Below are 24398 nucleotides of genomic sequence, written 5' to 3'. Positions count from 1 at the left end.
GTTCTCTGTTTTAAATTTTCTTGAATATTTCAGCAATACAATACAAATGTGTCAATCACACACAGTAGACAATGTCATAAGACATGAACAAGATAAGAAATATAAGTTAACATCACCAATGATCCTAGAACACACAAACAAGCATAATGATGACAATAATGATATCAGTAAAATATTAATGGTAAAAATAACAATCATCATCATTATCATCATCATCATCATCATCATCATCATCGTCATCATCATCATCATCATCAGATGGGCAGGGCCCTCTGGTAGAGCAGTGGCAACACTGAAGAGGTTACCCTGGGTAAATAAGAACTTATTATTATTGTTATTATCATTATTACCATAGTGAAAACCACTACCAGCATTATCTTGTTATGCACAATATATATCACAGAAAAGGAATTGTGTGCCACTATTCCAGTATAGAGAAACATTACCAGTTATAAGCACATTGTATACTGTATCCCTGATTCATTACAGTATGAAACCACAGAATTCATAACAGTCCAACATGAAAACCACAACAATGAAACGGGGAAAACCCTACCGTGTCTACATGGATGACTTGGTTTCCTCCTGAGTTGTCGTGGTCAAGTCTGATCTTGGTGATGGCCGTAATTCCCTCTACTTTTATCTGTCATCAGAGATGGAGCACGACACACAGGAAAATTTTTACAAGTGTATCTCACATACAATAAGCACAGAGCAGCAGAATGGATGTTGCAAAACTTTTCAATGATGTACGGTGAATGTGATATAATAATGCTGCAAGAAATCATGAAAAAACAATTCAATCTACTAATCTCAAAATCAAGCAAAAAAAAAAAATCCCTTTTGGCATTATAATGAACAGTCAACAGACTGCTACTGGATACATTATTTGTACTGTATGTTGATATGTACTATCAGACTGAGTCTTTTGCCATTATCACTTGCTTTACAGGGCCACTGAGCAAGTAACAAATGATTGTGAAAAGCAGAAAACGACGGGACTGGTACATGTACACATTGTAGCTCTTTGTCCCGTATGCAGATCTAGGCAAGGAGACTAAAGTACCTTGCCCAGGGACTTAACTGTTGATGATGGGGACTTGAACTGGGGACCCAATGACTGAGTGCCTATGGTCTTTTCCACTGTGCTATTGCACAACCACTGGAAATACAGCCGTAGTCAAGAGATTCATTCGCACCATAACTACATTATTTAGTGGATGACATAAAAGCGCTTGTGAAGGTAAACATATCATGCATACAAATGTACATACAATTGTATATTTCACAATACCACAATCATTTGTTCCTGCTTTAGTAATACATGTAGTTGTTGTAATATAATAAAACCCCCAACCTTGCACTCTGTTTCCTGGCCCGGCTGGAAGCCATCCTCCGGTGCCAGATGATGCGGTCCCGACGAAGTCTTGCCATCATAGACAGTGAGATGGAGATTGGCGGTGAATGACGACGGTGAGCTCTCCGCCGTCTTGACAAACACTGCCCAGTCTCCCTCTGACATGAGAAAATGGAGGAATCACACAATTATTATTTTCATCATTTTTGTTATATATATATATACATTGTACATTGTATATATGTACATCTTGGAATTTTCCCCATGTTGGACTTCGAATGTTGTAATTATTAGAAGAAAGAGTCTCAAGTACGCCATGGATCCAATGATTACAAAAAATTTTATTACAAAATTTTCGGTCTACCTCAGACCTTTGTCAGTGCAAAGACAATGCAAAGACAATGTCTTTGCACTGACGAAGGTCTGAGGCAGACCGAAAATTTTGTAATAAAAGTTTTTGTAATCGTTGGATCCATGGCGTACTTGAGACTCTTTCTTCTAATAATTATATATATGTATATATATATATATGCACACACGTATACACAAAAGATTACTCAGAACTGTAAGAGAAGTATGATGTTTTGAATTAGTGTACAGCTGCAAATTGATATTGTGCTCCTTTTCTTGCCATATCTTATTCATGTAAAGTACAATCCTGTTTGGTGACCTAAAACTTGGTGTCATTGACACTGCAGATGCATGCCAATAAAATAATACTAATATCGCCCCGCCCCCACCAAGAAAAAAAAAATAAGTTGAGAATGATTGAAAGAAAGAAATTGAAAACAAAAACTTCTACTTGATCATTATAACTGCTGTTAGTCTGGAATCGGTATGCCTTTATACGCGTATCCGGGCAATTACCCCAAGAGGAGTTTGGGTTAGGGTTACATGTAGGATTAGGTTCAGGATTAGGATTAGAATTAGGGCCAGGGGAAGGGTCCGGGGTAATTGCCCACGGGGTAATTGCCCTAGACCCCTTTATACGACATGCAGATATCATTATGGTCTGTATGATCTTTCATATGACTTGGCAATATGCAAGACTTACTTGATTCAGGCTTCTGTTCATCCGCTGGTTCTTCAACTGCCTTTGTGGATCGCTTTCCTGTGACATAATTAGGTCAGAACAAACACATTACCAATGGCTGCTGTTCAAGATGTGACAGACTTGTCACTGATCAATTACTACAGCTGATACATTCTTCATCTTTTTTTTTTTGCACAACTGTTCATCCAATGCTATGCTACACTGTATCTAAACAAATTTTGAAACATTGCGTCAAAACTACAGACTATCTGAAAATATGTCGAAGTACTGTACATTGTAGGCATTCCATGCATGAGAAATATATTATGCAAAGAAAAACCTGCAATTAAGTTTTAGGCATCAAAATATCTCCAATTCAATTGGTTTGATTTTTTTTCTTTTTACAAAACATTGCAACATTTGAATATATCTTACAAAATAAATACTACATAATCTAGGGGATTGAACCAGTGAAATCATACACTATGTTTCAAGTGCAAAAATGTTCTGAATTCTCACACAGTTTTCATTAATGATGAAAAGTATAAAGACGGGTGAAATAAATATTGACTGTCCAGTATTCAGGCAAGATGCACTCACCGATGAGTTTGAGTTGTCTGTGTGTCTTCTTGTCACCCACGTGGTCATCAAGCCAGTTGTTGGCAGGGAAGAGGTACTCCTCCTCCGCATCCTCCGCCTCCTTCACAGTCACATTCTCCAAGTACACCCCGGCACCTGTTGCAAAAAGAGATTCACATTAATCCTGTATGTGCCCAAGGATTTTGAGTAACCTGCTGAAGATGAACTGAATTTGCTATTATACTCATTTCCCATAGGCACCTATCCGAGTTTAATAGTACAAAGCGTGTACATGCACTCAAGACTAGTCTTCAACTGTTTAACACTTATTGTGCTTTATTTGCAAATGGTAATGGGAGTGCTTTTTTCACTGATTGACACAGGCATCTGAAAACAAATTGCTATAGAATGGAGATGATCCCAATCCCCAATCCCTATCCTAATCCCCTAATCCCTATTGTGTCACCAAGGCTTTCCTGTTAGTGGGCTTGCCAATCAACATCTAGGTCAAGTTTGGATGCCTGGATTACTCACTGCCAATGAAAGAGCGCAACAAGATCAGCTATGTGCCTGACCACATAAATGGATAACTTACCTCTCTCTTTCAACCAACATTTAAGTTAATCACTCCAAATTTGACCTAGCCGTAGGTTAACAGGCCCACTCAGATGTAGCAGTGTGCCTCGGTCCAACAAGATGGCCATGGTGACATTATTAGGTAATGTCTATCCATTGAAAATTAATTTTCAGACATCACTGCCAATTGGAGAAGTAGGTACTCCAGCATGTGTGCCAGTGTCAATTGGCAAACAAAGCTCACTACGGCTTAAGTTGAATATTTGAGGGAATGGTGTAATATTGAAGTGCTCTTTCATTGAAAATAATCAGATCACTGACCCTCAGCCCATCAAGTAGTAGGGACATTTTGCAGTCAAGAATCATCTTAGCATTATCCTAGTACATACATGGAATTTTAATCAGTTATCCTACTACATGACATATGCTCACAGGGTACAACTCAAGCATACAAGAAATAAATGTATATCATAGGAGTACCAAAAGGGCAACCTAAAACATTTGATATGCCACTGAACTCGGCTACACCTCGGTATACTACTTTTGTTGCTGTCCAGCAAAAATGCAAAGAGTGCATTACTAGATTTCAGTAAACACATGTGTTGCACTCTGTCCTAGTCCCACACTACAGTATGTAAGGCAAAAGTGAGACAAGGAGAATTGCCCAGACTGAGTGATCCTTGTTCACTGGCGGACAGTTTGGGGGCGTCCCTGTCCTTTGGCAAGGAAAGAGTGCCAATGGATATGCAGATTGGAAAAGAAAAGTGTGGTACGAGTTTAAAAAGACGCACTCACCATATCCCTTGCTGTCATGTCCAATCTCCACCATGGTAAGTTCACCCAGGGACACCGCCTCCAACTTGAACGTGTCCAGCTGTGGAGAAATATATTAAACAGACATTCTAATATTTAACTGTTCTGTAATCTTTATCATCCGATTATCAGCAACAATGCCTGTGCACAATTTTTGTTCCCAACCATTTTCATTCCAATAGATGCAACTTCAACAGAACCTTGCTTTCACTGTTCACTGTGCGCTGCCGATAATATTTGAGGCTGGCTCACTGAACTGCTCTGGAAATGACTGCTAAATTGGAGGCTCAGGTTCAAATTCAGATTTGTAGACAAATATTGATTTATACAAGTCTGTGCAAGAAATAAAGGATGTTGAGTAAAGTGTGCACACATGATACAGTGTATATGAATGCATTCTCCCCTACTGCAATCTAGGGTACTGCCAACATGCAAATGTCTTCCAGCCAATCCTGTTTAAGATGCATTGTGCGATGGCTCGTTAGCAAAGTTGGTTTCATCTCACTTGCCAGACCAATGTGTGAACAGCGCTCCTACTGTGTATGTGACCAGGATGAATTTGCTTACAATCATGTGACTAACACACTGCAGTATCGCAGTGGTGACCAATGTGACTTCAATGGCTGCAGATTAGTTAAATTAAAAATCTGTATACTCTCTTTGTCATATTCAGATTCATACTGAGGAAAAGAGCAGTTACTGCGAATGAAATCAATGAATTGTATGGCATGTGGATGAACACGCACGCCAGACAAACACGGAATGGACAATGCAACTGCACTATCCTACAGTGGATCTGTGACAGGGCTCTACTGTGGTGCTTTGAGTATTGGTGGTACCCCAAAATGCCGAGTATTGAGGGAGCAAGAAGGAAGCCAAACCTGATTTCTGAGGAACTTGGTGTCGTTGCCCAGCGAGTGATAGAGGGCTCTCTTCCCCGAGTCACCATTCTCACCGTGGAGGACGACCCAGAGGGCCGCGTCCGTGTTCGCCGCCCATCGGTCACCCGTGCGCACCGACACGAAGTAGACTTGCACTGTGTGGGTGAGAAGAAACCCAAGATTGTACATTTTAAAACTCATCCTAAGCTAATGTACATTCAGCAAAGTACGTCGTAGGCTTTATGATGCACACATACAGTGTATAGTACAGCACTACTGCTAGAAGACACTATGCGACGTACAAGTACAACATCAATATATAAACATGAAAAATAACACATGATGTAAAGATTATGAACTGTACAATGTTTTAAAATTCACTGCACTGGCACGACGTATTCATTCTAAATACACTTTATTATGAAATGAGATTATTGCTTTTGATAATTTTGCAATACTCTCTGGGAAATACACTTTAAACATTCCACTTTGAAATAGGTTAAGGTATGAAAATGTATTTGATTTACTGAAACTTGTATAGCACGAACCACCTGTATGATTTTACACTCATTCTGCAAGCACACTGTATTCTGGTACTAATTACTTTTATGAAAGTTTTCAGTCCTGACAAGTTATCAGTCTCTGACAATTTCAGTAACAATCCTTGGTTTTGACTGGCTGAGAAGCTCTGGTCACTAACTGTTACTATGGTAATTGTCAGAGACTGACAACTTGTCAGGGCTGACAACTTCTACGAAACGGTGCCCAGGACAAAAACAAGACAGACAAAAGAAAGGTTAAGGAGCTGGAAGGAGAAAAATAGGGAAGAGGGAAGAGGGGCAGTTCCACCAACCTGGCAGTGGTTCCTCTCCTTCTCGCTTGACCGGTAGCTCCCGGTAGAGGTCCATGTCATCCAGACCCCTGCCCATCCAGCGGTCAAAGGTGAAGTCCAGCTGCTCCTTCGTGTGCTTGTCCTCCATCCGTACCTCCTGGAGATGCCAGCCTTCCCACGATGCACCGTCCTCGTAGCCGATCCTGATCTTGTACAGGTCGCCGATCAGCCCAACTTGAATCTTTTTGTATGACAATTGACAGCATACATTTAGACGGTGTTGCGCATCATTCAATCACTTTGTATTCAGTGGTCTACATATAATTGTAAATACTGGTGGATGACTGGTCATTATGCAATCCTGCAACCAGTGCAGCAAGGGTCAAAATTATCATATTACAAGCAGTGACAGGTAATATTATTCATATCCACGAGACTACTAAGTTTCTGCCCCATAGCAAGTGATGGTTCTGATCCCTCATAGCAGCGGGTATTGCATATTGAATCAAATTAATGAATCTTGCATCAAGTTGTTTTTATTGCCACTGATTGACAAAAAGCCTTTCATTGATGGACGTAAATAAACACTGATTATTCAGTGCTGTGAGCAATGGCCATGATTAAAATCATGAGCATACTATATGTACATAAGGGATTAGATGAGGAATCAACACCATCACTGGCTATTGGTCAGAAGCACAGAAGTCTAGTTGATATGATGACTGTCTAGCAATCAGGAGGTCCCGAGTTCAAATCCAGATTTTAAAAAAGAAACAGAAAAAGAGGCAAGAATCATTAATATGAACAAAAAATACATTAAAGATCGCTAAAGAAAAGATCATGTACATATTTCTACATACAACTCTACAAGTAGTTAGTTATGAGCATCAAAACAAAGACACTCACATCAAATTCCTCCGTCTTTCCCGGCTCAAAGCACCCTTCCTCTCTCCTGTCCTTGTTGAGAATGATTGGGTCAGATTTTCCGTCCTTCCCGTAGACAACCATCTCCACCAGGGCATTGTGGGAAGGCTTGGAGTCCTCGTGGGTCACCACGGTAACCTTCCACTCGCCCTCTGCAAATATAATTGGACAGAAACATAAAGGTGTGACATCCTTGAATAATTTGCATGTGTAAGATTAGTAACAGTGTATACACTAAAATCAGTATGCTTTTGAAGAAAAAAAAAAGTTCTAACAGATACAATGTAATTGGGCATATTCGGTGCATGAGGTACAAGTGTATGCTGCAAGCTCTATGCTTTCCAGTGATTTGTACTGTTTAAGAATTGAAAGGAATGAAAAGATCAATGTGATCTGGCATTGCAATGGAAGATATGTTTGAAATAAATTTGACCTTGCTATTAAATATCTCAAAATATTTCCAATTTCTTTTTACATGTGCTAAGTACTTGGATACTCAGGATCAAACTTTAGAGTGAACTCAGTAAATTTACTACATTGTACATATAGATGAAAACGATATGAAGTATTGATGTACACTTGTACAATGTAGGCCCTACATTTGTACTTACCAGTTTCACGTAGATCCGGCTCTGTGTTTGTGAAAGAAAAATGAAACAAAACAGAAACCAAGAAAAAAGTTATTGTCATGAGAAATACAGTAATAGAAATCCACATTTTAGCTCATGAGATAGTCAATTCAAACCAGATCACCTGTCTATAAGAGAGCATGGCAAGACAAGACCCAACACTGACCCTTCCAGCTGGTCGCACTGTAGGGTTCAAACACAGACTCCTCCTGTGTGTGAGGCACATAATCATTATTGTGCTACTCGTCAAACAAGCTTTTTACCCTTCTAGTGGAAAGTTTTGCGAGATTTGACTTTTTGCATTCAGCAGGGTTTAGATGATTTCATGGATGCTCGGGGTTTGAGCGAGCACTCAAACAGCTCATTGATGTCATGGCAGTTTACAAGTACAGTTGTAGGGCTTTGGCAGCACATACAGCATGTACATGTACATACAATACAGTCACCTGTATGCTATGATTAAAGCTGACTGGTCCACATTTACAATATGAACAACAATTTTGCACTTGTCTTTCTGTGCTGGTTTCATATCACACGAAATGTGCAAGAGTTTCCACACAGGAAAATTTCAGCCTTTACAGGAATCCCAAAATTGCCAATACACTACATGTACATGTATCTGCAACAGTATTCATGTGTGCCGTTATAAGCTTGGACATATACATGGTCAGGGTTCCCACAGAAATTTGAAAACAGAATTCCATGACTTTTCCATGACTTTTCCACGACTGAATTGCTGCTTTCCATGACTTCCTTTCTGTCACAGTTTCCAAAATCAGACACATTATGATGGCCTCCACCTCCCCTCACAGCCATCCGTTTCACCCACTATCTTACTCATAACATGTACAAATGTACGTCTATTATCATTAGTATATGTCCGGGGAGTTATGTAGAATTTGGGATGTCACAAAACTGGGAAAAATGGAGATCATGAACACCAATTATAGCAGCAGAGTATGATCACAGAGTATGAGAGTTGCGAGACACGACAAACTGGAAAGCTGCCATAGCCAAGAGGTAAATGCAATTCCATGACTTTTCCATGACTTTTCACAAATTTTCCAAATTCCCTGACTTGTCCCTGACTTTCCATGACCACAAATTTTTCCAGGATTTTCCAGGATTTTCCATGACTGTGGGAACCCTGATGGTGTGCATTTATGTCTTTTTCAATAATGTGGCTTACATACATGTACAATGTACGTCTATCACTGACAGAATATAACTGTCTACGAAAAATTAGTATTCACTAGGAACAGGTCACTTAAAGTCTGGACTGATGTCTCTCATCACTCACTGGTTTTGTCCTCCAGAGTCAGAGGGGTACTCTTGGCACTGTCCAGCAATGACCAGATCTTGACCACATAGTCCTTCTCTGGCTGCAGGTCAAAGAACTTTGCCTTGAGGATGTCGGCCTTCACTTCTTTGGTAGCCACTGGCTGATCGGCCGACTCACCTGTTTGGTCCTTGTCTGTGGAATCAGGTAAAGATATTACAAAACTATTATAAACAATGACAAAATCAATCAAACAGAGCTTTCCAAACTTTCTATGAATTATTGAGCAAGCAGAAAATTGAAATGTTATCTTTTTCATTAACACCTTGTCTTCAGATGTTTTTTTTTTCTGTCAAAAAACAAAAATTTAACAGAAAAACACACAGCACAGGAATGTTTCAAATTACTTCTTTTAGAACCCCATAGGCAAAAGAGAAATTAAAATATAACCTCAACACAGTTTAATTCAACATCATGAGCGTGTACAGTACATGTACATTTGTACATGTAGTTTCTTTCCCAGCCCCCCTCCCCCCCCCAAAAAAAAACAAACAAACAAACAGCAGAGCAGAAACAGTACATGCCCATGTACAGCATATGTAATTATATTCAAGTCCTGACCTTTGACCTCCTGGTCCTCTTCACCCTGCTTCAGCTGACATGTGATCCTGTAGCCAGTCACCTTGCTCTCTGGAGTCTCCCAGGTTGCTGTGATGGTCGTCGCCTCACACTCCAGCTTGGCCTCTACCACAGGGTTGGGGCCTGATGGGTCAAAGGTCAAAGGTCACATTTATGTGATTTCAATTTCCCTATCGTCAATTATTACACGTACATCTATTTCGTGATGGGAGGCTCTCTCACAAGATATATTGCACAAGTCTGTCATTTATTGACCATAAAATACAGTTTGCATTTTCTGATTTGTGTCTTTCTTTTCACATTTCTTCGTAATTTTTCCCTTTTTTAATGTCAGCTGTCAAGGAATGATGATGTTTTACATTCAATCCATATTACTGTACCGGTATTCACATGCACTGTGCCTGTAATCATCTCTTTCATGAGCAATGCCTCATAATGTATGTATTTGGGGGGGGGGGGTATCCCATGAAAAATACACCTCCCACACTACACAAACTAGGATGACTGAATGAAGTCATTTCCTTAAACTTTCAAACATGATGTAAGTCTATCAGACTTTGGTTTTCAAATAGCACAATAGCATGACTAATGTGTTATCAAACTTAGAGCAATAATAAATTTTCCTGAACTGCAATGTACAGTAGACACTAAAATAGCACCACATGCAGTTGTACGACATATTTATTGACACACCAAAAAGAGACAAGCAAATTCATTAAATACTTTGTGTGTGTGTGTTTGCAACATTTAAAATGTATGTATGTGATGAAAGAATTAAAATGGCCTTTAACTAAAACAAAATGCGATACCTTGATGAAAAAAAGGTTATCCTTATTCAAAACAATTGACAAAAATATGAATGAAATGTCACAACAGCAGACAACGTGTCAACAATTGTTGTTGTAAATAATTACCGTGTAGCGAACGAACCACCAAACACATACAAACAAACAACAATGATGCAGTGCAGATAAAAGAATGATAATACTAGTGATAGTAGTTCATACACATCAAACAGTTCTAAATATCAAATCATCAGTGGTAATGAAGTGACAAGAGGAGAGAATGCTTGCTAACATAGTATGGCAAATTGAAGAAGGTGAAACAGCTGAAAATGTTACAACAAAGTATTGAAGATATTTCAGATATCATAATGACATGAGGTAAACCTGGAAGATTTAGAGGAATAAAAAGTGGAAAAACAGACAGCACAGTCGGAAGATGCATTAGATATTCTGTACTAGAGTTGGTGGATCATAGAAAAATACAAGATGTTGAATGATCAAATTCTTGACTTCTATGAAGTGAGAGGGAATGGAAAATATGACGTCAATGAGTTTCAGCAAATCGTTTCCATGGAAACCATTGCAGAGAAGACTTGAGTTAAACAGACAAAGACGAGAAGTAACTGGCATCATGCATCTAAAATGAAAAACTAGGATCTGAAAAGATTATGAGAAATCACTGAAAAGATAATGAAAGAAATTGACCACCTGCAAAGTCAAAGGTATGAGAGAGAAAAAGAGATGGAGAGATGGTGAACAAGTGTTTGACAAAACACATGCATACTTAATATGATGTACAAAGTGTCTCTTCCTTTCAGGAGTCACCCCCTACGATATGATTTATTCCCATACAGTGTTACAGGTATACCCCCATTCCACAGAGATTCTTTCTCATCAGTTACTCAGCGGAAGGAAAGTTTGTTGCTTCTGACCACCCACCCAAGTGTATACAATGTAGGATCGCAGTCGGATGAATCCAACTTGATTGGTCGACTATCAGGTGAGTGTCAGACATGTCGCGCGCCATCCTCATCGGACGATCTTGCCTCATCGGATCACCGCCCGACATGTCTGACACTGACACACACCCGATAGTCAACCAACACAAGTCAGATTCATCGGACTGCCATCCGGTACACTTCAGTGGGTGGCCGGAAGCGATAAACTTACAAGTACAGATGTGTAGCTTCCGATGAGTGACCGATGAGAGAAAATCTCTGTGGAATAGGGGTATCACAGAAGCATAGACTTTACAGTAAGCATAGATACTGCCAAAAGCAGTAAGAAACGAGTTGTGCCGTTTTGAGCTACATTTGTACATTACTTCAACTCAATGTCAAGACTTAACTAGAAATGTCGCTATGGCGACTGGTATGCCTCCGCCATAATGCATGATTCTCCTAATAGGTCTATAGTACATGTGGACAATGTGTGATTACATTTTCACAAAATTGGCAAAATATTAAAATGACATGTTTGTCACAAATGTGTTGAATGCTCACCTTCCTTGACCTAGGTTTAATTGGATGAATAGGAGAGCATGTATTTGGGGATTTAAGAACTTTAACTTGACTTTGACCATTTCATAAGTTTATGCACTGAGTAATTTTCAAGGTATGGAGAAAAAGCGCAATTTCTGTATTGAACAGTAAATTGTTATCATTTTCATCTGGCCTTTGATTTATAAGAGAATCACTGTCAGGCAGAACATACATAAATTCAGCATGTTCTAAGTTTCAAGATAACTTGAGCCACTTCCGAGATATGGAGAAAGAATTAAGTTCAGCACTTTCACTTGATCTTTGACCTTTTGACCTTTGACCTTCTTGGCAAAAAAAAATCCCAGAGAATCTCTATTGGGTTATACATGCATACATCAAGTTAAAAAAAAAAGTCCTGCTGGCATTGCATAAACATAAGGAAAATAGTAAAATTTTGAAGTATTGCCCTTGACCTTTGACCCCTGACCTTTGACCCCATGAACCCTAAATTCCCTAGATAACCACTGCCAGTCAGTAGATGCATATATATACTATGTTCCATGAAGATACCTTGAACAATTTCCAAGATACAGAGAAAAAAGTGAAAATTTAACATTTTATTTGACCTTTTGACCTTTGACCTTTTGACCTCATGACCCCAAACTTTCACCAGAGAATCTTAATTGGGTAGTACATGTATACACTAAGTTTCCAGAAAATATCTTCAGGCATTGCATAGATATGGGGGAAATAGTAAAATTTTAAGCATTTGACCTTGACCTTTTGACCTTTGACCTTGAGCATGTGCACCCAAAAGTTGATAGGCACAACTTCACCCCCTAATACACATACATGCCAAGTTTCATTAGGATACCTCAAAAGGTTTTGGTAGTTACCCTGTCCACAAAATTCATTACGGACGGACGGAAGGACGGACGGACGGACGGAAGGACGGACGGACGGACGGACGGACGGAAAGACGGACGGACGGACGGACGGACGGACGGACAACCCGAAAACATAATGCATTTTATGCCTCATTTATGCCTCCACCACTTTGTGGCGGAGGCATAAAAAACTACAGACGAACAGCATGCATTTTACCCATAAAAAAGTTACATTTCAACAGATTTGAACAGTTGTCATAAAAGGTTTGTGAGTGCATCATTAAAGTAAATCCTAGAGTGGCACTTTTGCTTTTGTTCTTGTTTCATCTTTTCTGTAAAACTTGTGGGGTAATAATAGCAATGTACTTTTCGTTGGAATATGCAAATTGGAGTTCTATGAAATTTTCAATTACAGTGTATTTTGTTCCAACACAAAGTCAACCTTCACTGAGAAAACATCCCCTCTACCACAATATACAGCAAGCACACCAGACTGAATGATCTATTCTACTGTACTCGCATTGTAATTTGCAGGAAAGGCATACCATGGAAAATGAAACATAGTCACCAATGTAGCCAAAGATACACATGTGTGTCCATTTCCAGTGCATCTACATGTACAACTAAATGCAGGAACGACAATCACATGCTCACTTTGAGTCTGTCTACAGGTTGTATCAGAAACATGAACTTTCACATAAAATTTCACTTAAAACACAATACGCATAATAATGAGGGGGAATGTTTGCATAACATTGCATTACAGTATTTTTTCTGCATATTGTTTTACATTTTTTCTGAGTCTTTTTTTTTTTTTTTTGGGGGGGGGGAGGGGTCAAGTGTATGCAACTTACATGTACATGTACATACAATGTACAACTGTACCTGTAGCAATATTCCAAATTCATCAATCACATTGGGAGCACATAGTTACATGAATGAGTTTGGTTATCATTTTTTCGAGTTAGAAGTCCACCCGTGTTGGGTTCCAATATTAGAAATGCACTGGAAATGAACACACAGAAAGAATGCATGGAATCTCTGACACACACACAAGGCTAATGATGCAATACGACAGACTGATGACTTCAAAATGGAGAGATCAGGCAGAGAACGACAGGCTTCAATAACTCTGCATGCAACCCGATGCACAACTCACTCTCCGGTTCCTCTGTTTCCGCCTCCACACTGGCCGCTTCACTCTCCAGCTGACCGTTCAGGGTGACCACTGTCACGGTGTAGCCGGTCTTTGGCCGCAGGCCCGAGATGGTCAGACTGGTCCTGTCCCCGTCGACGATCCTGATCTCCTCCTCGTCCTCGATATCTGAGCCCTGACCTTTCTCATCTGCTGTGGATTTGTCTGCGTCGGCGTTAGACTGATCCTTCGAATCCGTTTCTGCCTTTGCTTCTGTGTCATCTTCATTCTCCTTGCCAGAGTCTTTATTCCCATCATCCGCCCCACTCTTTTCATCTTCTCCTGCCGCGTCACCTGACTCTTTCTGCTGATCACCTGACTTGTTCTCATTCTCGTGCGAAGAGGCATCCGGGCCTTCGCCCTCTTTCCCCTCCTCCTTGGAAGCATTCTCTGGTTTGTCATCTTTCTCCTTCTCATCCTCCTTGTCAGGTGACTTGTCATCTGACTTCTCGGCTTGATCATGTGACTGATCAGCTGCCTCCCCCTGGTCAGGTGCTTTGTCATCTGGCTTGTCCTTCTCGAGGTCATCCGACTTCTCAGCTTGGTCAGGTGACTTCTCGGCTTGATCAGGTGACTGATCAGATGATTTGTCATCCGACTTGTCCTTCTCAGGGTCATCCGTCTTCTCAGTCTGATCACTCTCCGCATTATTTCCACTCTCGGGCGATTCGTCCTTGTTACCTCCCTCTTCAGCTTTGTTGTCAGCCTGCTGGTCATGTGACTTGTCAGCCTGGTCACCTGATGCATCACCCTTTGAATCACCTGACTCCTTCCCCTCGCCGCTCTTCTCACCTGCCTCAGTCTTCTTCCCTTCTTCCTCTCCCTCCGTCAGGTCGCTCTCCCCCGTTTCGTTCTCTGGGTTTGAATCACCAGACTGGTCTTGTGACTTGTCAGCTGACTTCCCTCCTGGGTCAGGTGATGCCTCGTCGGTATGCGGCTTGTTTGGTCTACACATCACCTTGTAGCCGGTTACGGCGCCCTCGGGCTTGGTCCATGTGATGGTGAGGGACTCGGCAGTCGCTGCTGCGCTAAGGTCGATGACCGGCTTGGGGCCTGAAACATGGAGAGATGTCAAACAAAGCAATCACAATGTAAACTGCAAAGTGTATGAAGGAAAAGTGACAATATTTGCTTTTTTTGTATTAAGTACACATTAGGGGGATTCACACGTACACCAATTAGCGGGATACAAATCTCAAGATTTGCATCGCGATCGCAATCTCAAGATTTTTGCACGCGTCGACACAAAAACCCGAAAATTAGCGCGATCAGCAGCGCGACGTTAAACCCAAGAAATCTTGCTCTTACACTGTACTTCTGAATAAGCGTGCTAATTTGCCCTGCCGGAACGTGTGCACGATCGGGTTTAGAGTTTTTATATCCCATCATTCAATGCGCATATCACAACAGAGAGGCCTCTGCGAAGAGGTCCTTTACCTCTTGGCGCACCACAACAGCGCGGGAACCACATCACTTATGACGCTCAAAAAAACAATGGGCAAAGAGAAGCGCGCTGTGTGACCCAGTTTGCAGGTTTGGCTGTTATCTCGATCGGCAATTAGCGGGTCATTTCCCTGTACGTGTGAACGGTTGCAAAAAAACTTGAGATTCCGAGTGCGATCACTAACCCACTAATTTGGAGCATCTGAAGGGTTGCAAAAAATCTCGAGATTTGGAGCGCGATCGTCATCCTGCTATTTTGTACGTGTGAATGCGGCTATTGCAACAGGTACAAATTGTACAGAAGACACATCAAAATTACCACAGACGCTATGCAAATATGTAGTAGGTTAATATACATGTATGCCACAAGAAAGTGCCAAGCTCGTAAAATTGCTTACATTATATTCTCATGCATTCACACCATTTTATAATGCTGCCTATACAGTATCTAAAAAAAAAGTAATGAGTTAGAAGTCAGGAAGCAGCCTTAGATCACATATTGTTGGACCTACGTATCTTGTACATACAATGTACTCCACAGTGTCTTGAAAGCACAGATAGCAAAATCCTTCTGAGGTAAGGGATTTCCTTCCTTTTTTTCAGCAGGGGTCTTTATTTGTTTTTTACCCAATAACTGAGAAGTAATTTCCACCATAAGTTTATGATCGAGAGAAAGACAAAGCCACACTACAGTAAAATAGATTTCAACCTCCATGTCAACTTTTCTAACCAGTTTAGAACCATAAAGACAGCCAAAAGTTTGGACATGTCTGTGAAACTTGTCTACATTTCATCTTTGGTACTGCTTACACTCCAACGTTGTGGTCCGTTCCTGAACGGTGACCCCTTCACTCTCGCTCGGCCCATTCAGAGTCACAACGGTGGCCTTGTACTCCACGTCCAACTCGAGCCCGGAGAAAGTGACACCAGTCGTGTCGGCATCAACCACTCTCTCCTCCCCGTTGTCGGCCTCCTCTGGTGGGGATTCCCCCTCTGGTGGGGATTCCCCCTCTGGTGGGGATTCCCCCTCTGGTGGGGATACCCCTTCTGGTGGGGACGCCCCTTCTTGGGATTTCCCCTCCTGGGAGGTCCCCTCTGGGGATCCCTCCTCCGGGGATTTCTCCTCCGAGGGTTCCCCCTCCGCCACCACCACCTTGGACAGCTTGATGCGGTAGCCGGTCCTCGGTCCGTCGGGGTGCTGCCATGACAGCTGCACGGCATCATGGGAAGGCACCATCTTAAGATCCTCGGCTGGATTAGGCACTGCATTGTTAGTATATATCGGCAGGTTATAAAGAGCTGACTATTCATGAATATTCATGACAGGACTTGAAATACATGTACTATGTTAATGTACTATTCATTAGCTACCGTACCACATACAGATGTACTTACTCTTGGATTAGCTTCAATACAAACTGATCATACACATGTAGCACAATATTAAAGTTGTTTCATTGTAGTTGTACAATATAGATGTACAATGTACCTGTCATGATAAAATAAAAAACAAACAAACAAACAAAAACGAGGGACAAACTTTATGAACATAAATATAATCCATGTAACTTGTGCTGAAAAGTGCTACATCTTGCCTAAAATGAAAGATGAACAGCAAACAAATCACATCAGACAACTCCAGGCATTCCGTCACAGGTAGTCACCAGTATGGTAGAACAGAATATAACATGGCTTGATCATTCAGAGAAAGAAACATCCATAAGTGCATTATACATGTGTACAACTTATATGTATGCAAATAACAAGAAAGACTACAGAGTGTACATGTACATGCAGATGATAGAATCCTGTAGCCACTGTACACGTGTTGGTCTTCTTGTGTGATCCAAGACAAAACTACAACATGTAGAAGGGAAACTGAAAATCACAAAAGATGCAATGATGAGATGAAATGTCACATTGAACATGCGTGATGTAACCATTCATGCCAGCCTGTATGAAAAGTTATTAAAAAAAGGAGAAGAAAATCAAAATTAATGAAAACAGGCAATGAAGATATGTTTCCGATCTCTGCAAATCTGAAGTAAGTCATTAACATGTCACAATGCTAAAGGGCATGCACTGACAAATACAACACAAAACATACAGAGAATATTCTGCCATATATTCAGCATGGATGCAACAGACCATCAAGAAATTTGACACAGGATATTGTCCAGTCTTTGAACCTTGATTCAAATCTTTGAGAAGAATAACTCCCATTAATTCCTTTGGTTACAGTAATTAATTCTGGCTTCTGTACAAAAAAATGATAATAATAATTAAAATAAATGAGTAAAACGAGATGTTGCCTCAATTGACTGTCTCTATAAAAGAATAAAAGTGTTCCCCTGAACCTTTTAGAGGGTAAAAGGCTTGTAGTGCACGAGTAACACCATAGTAGACGAGGTAAATGATTATGAGATAAATTTGTCACTGGGATCTTATTTCACTGTAGTAAAATACAACAGGCCCAGCTGTAAAAAGCAAAACAAAACAAAAAGGGTAAACAAATGTCAAGCATTGAAGTTACAGTACTGTACATGAAGTGATGAGCATGGACATTTTGTATCCATTGACACACAACAATCGTCACAATTCTATTCATGTTAGACATAATTTTTGGATACTAATCTTTGAATGAATACATACACAAGTACTGACAATATGAATACACAAACATGGAGAGAAATGTATAATATACCACAAGTAATTATTTTTCTGTGTACAAGTCATATTAATGGAAACATTCAATGGCTATTAATACAACCAAATGGGCATGGATGTGCTACACATTCACTCTAAAACTGTGCATCAAACACTGACGATAACATTGTAGTATCCAATTTGTGATGACTGCTCAACAATGCAGTCACTTTCAGAGAACAAAATACAAATGTACATGCTACTGATAGAAGCATAAACAAACAACAAATAAATATAAAAAACAAGTAGTAGATTGATACATGAATGTTTAAGTGAAAGCAAGATATTTCCAGGATTTCCAAAACAAAGATAGTGTACTTGATGAAGACATACCATTACATGTGTACATCTTTCATGATACAATCATGGTTAGCATTTGAACGACACACAAAAATCATAAGTGAGGTGGCGGCAATTTGAAGATATATATCAACGCTAAAAATAATGGATTTCAATTGTAGAGACCATACTTGGAATATATATGAGAAAACTGTTTGAATCTGTGATGTTTACACATTGCATACAGGGCTCACCAGTAGCAGTAGTATGGTGGCCCAGTGGCCCTGTGGCCCGGAGCTTCTAAAATACATGGTATGATGTTGAGCCTCCAAATTTCGAAAAGGGCTAGATCTTTTGGTGGCCTGATTGGGCGACTAAAATTGCAAATGTACCGTTACGTTTGTTTTTGTTTTGGGCCACCAAAATTTAAGATTTTAAGATATCTGTGTCCCAAATGGGGCAGCAGAGAGGGAAAAAAGAATAGTATCAAGCCCCATGCATACACAGTGTGCGAAGCATATTGTATACATGAGGAGCAGCGTCAATATGAGTCTTAATTGTGCACTGAACATCGTGTAAGAGAGGTCATGGCACATTCAAGCAATATGTGTGCACAACACGATAGTACATAGTATAAATGCTTTGGTATTCAGCAAACCAATGTGTACTGCACACCTCACACCAGTCTCTTCAAAAACTGTATTGAGTGCAAAAATTATTCATCAATATATATCTTTCAAAACAAACATATTTGGAAAAAGATCTTAAAAAAAAGAAAAAGGGAATGAGAACAACACTATACACATATGTATGTACAGACTAATGATGCCAGTGATGTTGGTTATATGAACACAAAATCTACAAATGAGTTGTTAATTTCAGAGAGCAAAAAACATCATTGCTATCACACTTTGGATGAGAGTGGTGTCAAAACATAAAGACTACAGGAACAGCATCCGTGCATGTTATGTAATGATGCCCAACCTGTCTTCTTCTTTTTGGTCCTGAACTTTTTGTAGTTCTTTTGGATAGTCCTAGCCGCCTGGTCCTTCTTCGCCAAGCGATGGCGGTATTTGACCTGGATCTTTGTCGCAGCTTTGTCCCTGTCCATGGTCTGCTTCGGGGGAGCTTGGGAAGGGTATGGACACAAAAATTGACTTGTCTCTCCCAGACATAGAAAGGCCTGAATCTACAGCTTGCACTTTAGAATTGCTCCACTACAAAATACAATTAGTGAAAAAGTGAGCAAAGAAAAGGGGATTCCATTGGGATTCAAACCTATAAAGACCTCTGGATTGCCGCTGGACGGGTGCTCCACTGACTGGGCTACAGGAAGCCCTAGTACAGTGCTTGTCTAACAAACCTTTAATTCTCGATGCTCATACGTACTAAAGTGTCTACTGCAAAAACTATCATAATGTGTCTGAGCTTTAAGTGAGAGTCATTATTTCTCTTGTTTTTTTTTAAGTGATTCTTATTCATGACTGTGGTATGTACACATTAATTAGATGTTGATACTTAGTGTAAGTTTATGCAGTAAGTACAATATTTTACACTGTATATCACAGCCAATTGAAAGACTTAATTGTATAAGACACAGCAGAGTTTAAGGGTATGAAAACTTGTGGTGACAAGAACACCATCTGAGTATATTTCATGACATACTGTACATAATGCTAAAAGTATTTATTGTTTACCCTGGTACTTGAAAAACAGCTCCCGGTTATACAATGCACATACTACAAATGCATAAGTTGAGTGTATGCAACATTTACGTTGCTTTCTCTATTAGTAAGGTTATGGGATGTAGTCCTCATTTTACCCTTCATTAATAGTGAGATACATTGTATGAGGATTTCTAGGCAAGACTGGAAACTTACATGTTTGGGCATCAACTGTAGAGGGCGCACTCCTCTCTGGACCAGCCAGCGTGAAAATGGTGACCTCGTAGAGACGACCCGCTTTCAGACCGGTCACCTCCAGGCTGGTCTCATCCGGGCCAATCTCCTTGAACTGGTCTTGGTCTTGGTCCTGGTCCTGGTCCTCCTCATCCTTCTTTTTCTTCTTCTTCTTGGACTTCTCGCCAGACTTGTCCTTGGAGTCCTTGCGGGACTTGGTCTTCTTGGATTTAGAATTATCGCCGCCATCTTCCTCCTTCTTAGAGTCGTCTTCCGGTGATTTCTCCTTCTCATCTGTGGGGAGAAAGATAGGTATGGGTAATTTCTGTGTCACAACAAGCAGGCTTTGCAGCTGGTATATCACCATGGAAACCAAAGCTACTGTGACATGATACAGAATGATTAAACTCTCTTGTCTGTCTGTTGGGACTCACAGATTTCATGTACAGGAATGTATCTGTGACTTTTGAAAATCATTAGCCCTTTATGTGCTCAGACATTTACAATGTGGCTTCAATTGCTGCAACTTTTTGTCAGCTAGCATTCAGTAATCCCTCCAAACTGGACCTACATGTACAGTTGTACAAATTGTACATTGTACGTGTACACCTTGTACACTTGTACTTCCTGAGTTGTGAAGTTGTAAAACAAGCAGAGTAAGAGGTTAGTCTAAAAAAAACAAAACATGTTCATCACATGAAATGATGCAAACAATGAAAGCCATATTAATGCATTCCTACTTGACACATACATGTACATTATGTATTCCGAATTTTGATCAATCAAAATGTACCAATATTTACATGCCAGGTACTCTATATCTTAAGTTTAATGTTTCATGCATTCATATTTTCACATACATGTATAAATGTACTCTGTATATACAAGGTTGTACTCTCAAGTTTACTAAATACCTAACAGTAAATTATTGCCTCACTTTCTGTGATTCCATACTTTGTCTGCATTCGGTACATAAAATGCTAGTGTTCTATGTTTCCCCCACACACAGGCATGTACTTTTCACAATAGCTACAGACTACATGTACAGTTGTACACTGTATACACTGAAGGCACACTCAGTCTATTTTGGTCACTTTGTAGGCTCAATACAAAGTACAGTAGAACTGATCTGTAAAAGAGTTGACATTACAACTTTTAACACTGATGGTTACTACAAAGTGTAAGTACTACTGATGCAAGATATAATTTAAGTATGTGTACGTATGTAAACTTGGAGGACAAAGCTACACGGCTGTACATTGCAGTACATATACAGTAGATGGTGGGGGGGGGGGGGGGTAAAAATGCAAGAAACAGCTGACTCTCACAATAATGGATACATGTATATATTTTTCATGTACCTGCCAAAAACAAAGATCTGGAACAAGTTGTATGCGAAATAGTCGCTATTTCTACAAGACGATATGGTTCAAGAGAAGTGTAAATCAGACACAAGATTGTATAATAATATGTACTTCATGCTTATGACACATACTGAACATACTACAAATAATGGCCAAATTTATACCAAGGATGCACTGTAGAGAATAAATATGATGAAGCTATCGAACAGAAATCAAAACAAAATGGAGGAGGGCCACAGGCAGAAAAATGACAGGCACTATGACACATATCATTGATTAATGGTACAGTACCCATCACACTGCATTGTGTACATTAGTTGTGATACAATGTACAGAAGTACATGTACACTAGCACTTTGTCTAGACTTTTAAATGCAATATACAAGTTTTGTACCAACAACTAATTGTCCTTCGCTTTCTACGAAATAAACATGGGCCTATTAAATATGAGAAGTATCGTCTGTAAAATGCAAATTTATGATCATCACATTTTATGATTTTCATTACAAGTTTGTAGGTGTGTACACCTACGTTTGTACATTGCTCGGTCTGAAATTTGAAGGAATATTAATTTCGCTTGATAACGTGTGCATGTGACAAACACAGGTCTTCACGACGTCATTTGCCTTTCTGGGTAGACACTTAAACAATCTCACTTCACTCCAAGTTAGTTCTTCTCAAGCGCTCTATTGACTCACACTGCATTCTTTCAATGTAAAGTGTAAGCTACATGTAAGCACCATGTAAGCACATCTCCTACACATCCTGAAATCTGGTCTTCATTAAAAAAAATGAATAATAACAATTATAAAGAAATAACGAATAAATAAATAAATAAATAATAATAATAATAATACAATATGCACATATATTTTCAGACTTAGGCAAGTACTGTGTCTTTTAGATAGCATTACATAAGTTGTACACATTTAAATGACATATGACTTCTTGAAACTCAAATTTATGCACTTCAAACATGGCGGGGGGGGGGGGGCAGTAGACAAACAAGATAGTAAATGGTGAGACACACATGCACAATATATTATTACAAAATGGGAAATTATGAAATGATTGGGAACTCGAAACAACTGCAATACAAATATATTTGACAGAACACTAAGAATTGCACTGTGAAACAAATATTTCACTCACTCAATTGAGCGCCAAAAAGGATTCTATTCACTCATGAGAAAATAAATTGTTTACCGGTGAATTATATGTGACTATAAAGTATGTACTTGTATAAGATACAGTATCTTCAACATCACTGCCACTTCACTCATGGCTTCCTGAGTTTGCACTTACCTGTACACTGTATGTGGGCAAAATACAATGTTGGATATTTTTCTGCAATATCTGATTTTCATGCTAGGTAGTAGAAAAAAACCACAACTCAAATTGGACACATTTTTCATTCATGAGTTTCTATTTGCACTTACTTGTATGTTGGACAAATACAAAGTTGGATATTTTCTCAAATTTCTTACATGTACATATATGTATGTACAAGTACATCAACATGAAACAAACAAAACAACAACAATCAAGTTGGAAACATTCAGACACAGAAACTGCAAAAGTGAAATGTGATTTTGGAAGGCACTGACAGTATATGTATACGCCAAAAGCTGCTGCTGCAATTACTGTAGTTGACCTTCTAGTAGTTTTCACTCCAGGCAGCGTTGTACTGGGAGGATTATTTACATTGTACTTTTAATACTTGATTGAGCAAACTCTTGACATGTCTAAATAATGTAAAGATGTCTGGGTTGCAAACACAACAAAGTGGAAGGAAACTTTGGGTATTAGATGGGCACAACAAACAAAAGAAAACAAGCTCTAGATGTGTATTCACAAAACAAGAAAGGTATAAACCCGTATACTTGATATTGAGAGACCAACTGTAGCTATAAGTCTAATGTCTCTATGCAATATTTTGTTTTAAGGTAACAGTAGCAGGCACAGGACAAGGTAAACAATCAAACAATCGACGTATTACTCATGTAAAATTCACCTAAGTATGCTAATACAGTACTCAAATTTTGATGCAGGAAATGTTAGCAAAACACACTGTCAGAGAAGTGACACTACCAAACCAGCACTCTGTGTTCTACACACTATACCTTTCTTCTTCTTCTTTTTAAACTTCTTAAACTGCTTCTGTATCGCGAGGGCAGCCTTCTCCGTCTCGGGATCCTCCAGGTCGATATCGATCTCTTCTGATCGTGTTGCCATGGAAATATTGTACATATTCAACAATTTTGAAGTGGGGTATACAAGTACCAACAGGAACCCTACATGTTACCTTGTTACATTGAACAATGTCCTGCAACACTTGCACAACATGATCATTTCATAAAAGCATGCTACAAAAATCAAGTCTGCATTTACATAATGTCAAGTCAGTGTATACTGGATATTTTAAAAGTGAACAAAAAAAGCTTCAACTTTGGCAATGTTTGACTAGCAGATGTTTTTGGTCCATATACATGTATATCATAATTCAGATTGAAAGCTCACCTCAGTTTGGGCTAAAGTTTGCCTATGCAACTGTTACTTCTGCAGAATAAGCGTTCTTGTACGTACAATGCACCTTTACTTCAATTATACAAATACAACCTGTCAGCATGTATCATATCATAAAGCCATTTATATGAAATAAATTGAAATAAAGATATCTACAATGTACTTGTAAGTATAACAGTACAAGGTATGCATTCAATCTTGTTTGAAACTGACAATGATTGAATGCACAGTCACATAATCTTAGGTGCAAACAGCCTTGGGGGATGATATTTGTTAAAAACTACCAGCATGT

At 39.5% G+C, this 24398-nt stretch overlaps 1 protein-coding gene across 1 annotated transcript in view; it reads right to left on the bottom strand.

The window, feature by feature from the left end:
* LOC139731105 (uncharacterized) overlaps positions 1-24398 on the bottom strand; it is a 159613-nt gene that overhangs the window by 10092 nt on the left and 125123 nt on the right. Inside the window, exons 49-64 of the mRNA XM_071641985.1 lie at positions 23699-23796; positions 20199-20397; positions 16144-16596; positions 14597-14943; positions 13855-14515; positions 9525-9665; positions 8925-9098; positions 7607-7627; positions 6978-7147; positions 6093-6312; positions 5240-5394; positions 4341-4419; positions 2991-3125; positions 2412-2468; positions 1358-1515; positions 557-643 (exon numbers count right to left, since the gene is read on the bottom strand). Coding sequence (XP_071498086.1) covers positions 557-643; positions 1358-1515; positions 2412-2468; positions 2991-3125; positions 4341-4419; positions 5240-5394; positions 6093-6312; positions 6978-7147; positions 7607-7627; positions 8925-9098; positions 9525-9665; positions 13855-14515; positions 14597-14943; positions 16144-16596; positions 20199-20397; positions 23699-23796 — 3155 coding nt within the window. The remainder of the gene's footprint in view (positions 1-556; positions 644-1357; positions 1516-2411; positions 2469-2990; positions 3126-4340; positions 4420-5239; positions 5395-6092; positions 6313-6977; positions 7148-7606; positions 7628-8924; positions 9099-9524; positions 9666-13854; positions 14516-14596; positions 14944-16143; positions 16597-20198; positions 20398-23698; positions 23797-24398) is intronic.

Source organism: Diadema antillarum, unplaced genomic scaffold (assembly GCF_040938485.1).
Source record: "Diadema antillarum isolate AM-2024a unplaced genomic scaffold, OU_Dant_1.0 seq00000357_RagTag, whole genome shotgun sequence".
In the NCBI taxonomy this organism is placed as follows: Eukaryota; Metazoa; Echinodermata; class Echinoidea; order Diadematoida; family Diadematidae; genus Diadema; species Diadema antillarum.
Note: the sequence above shows the minus strand (reverse complement) of the source record. Positions and strands in the feature narration are given on the sequence as shown.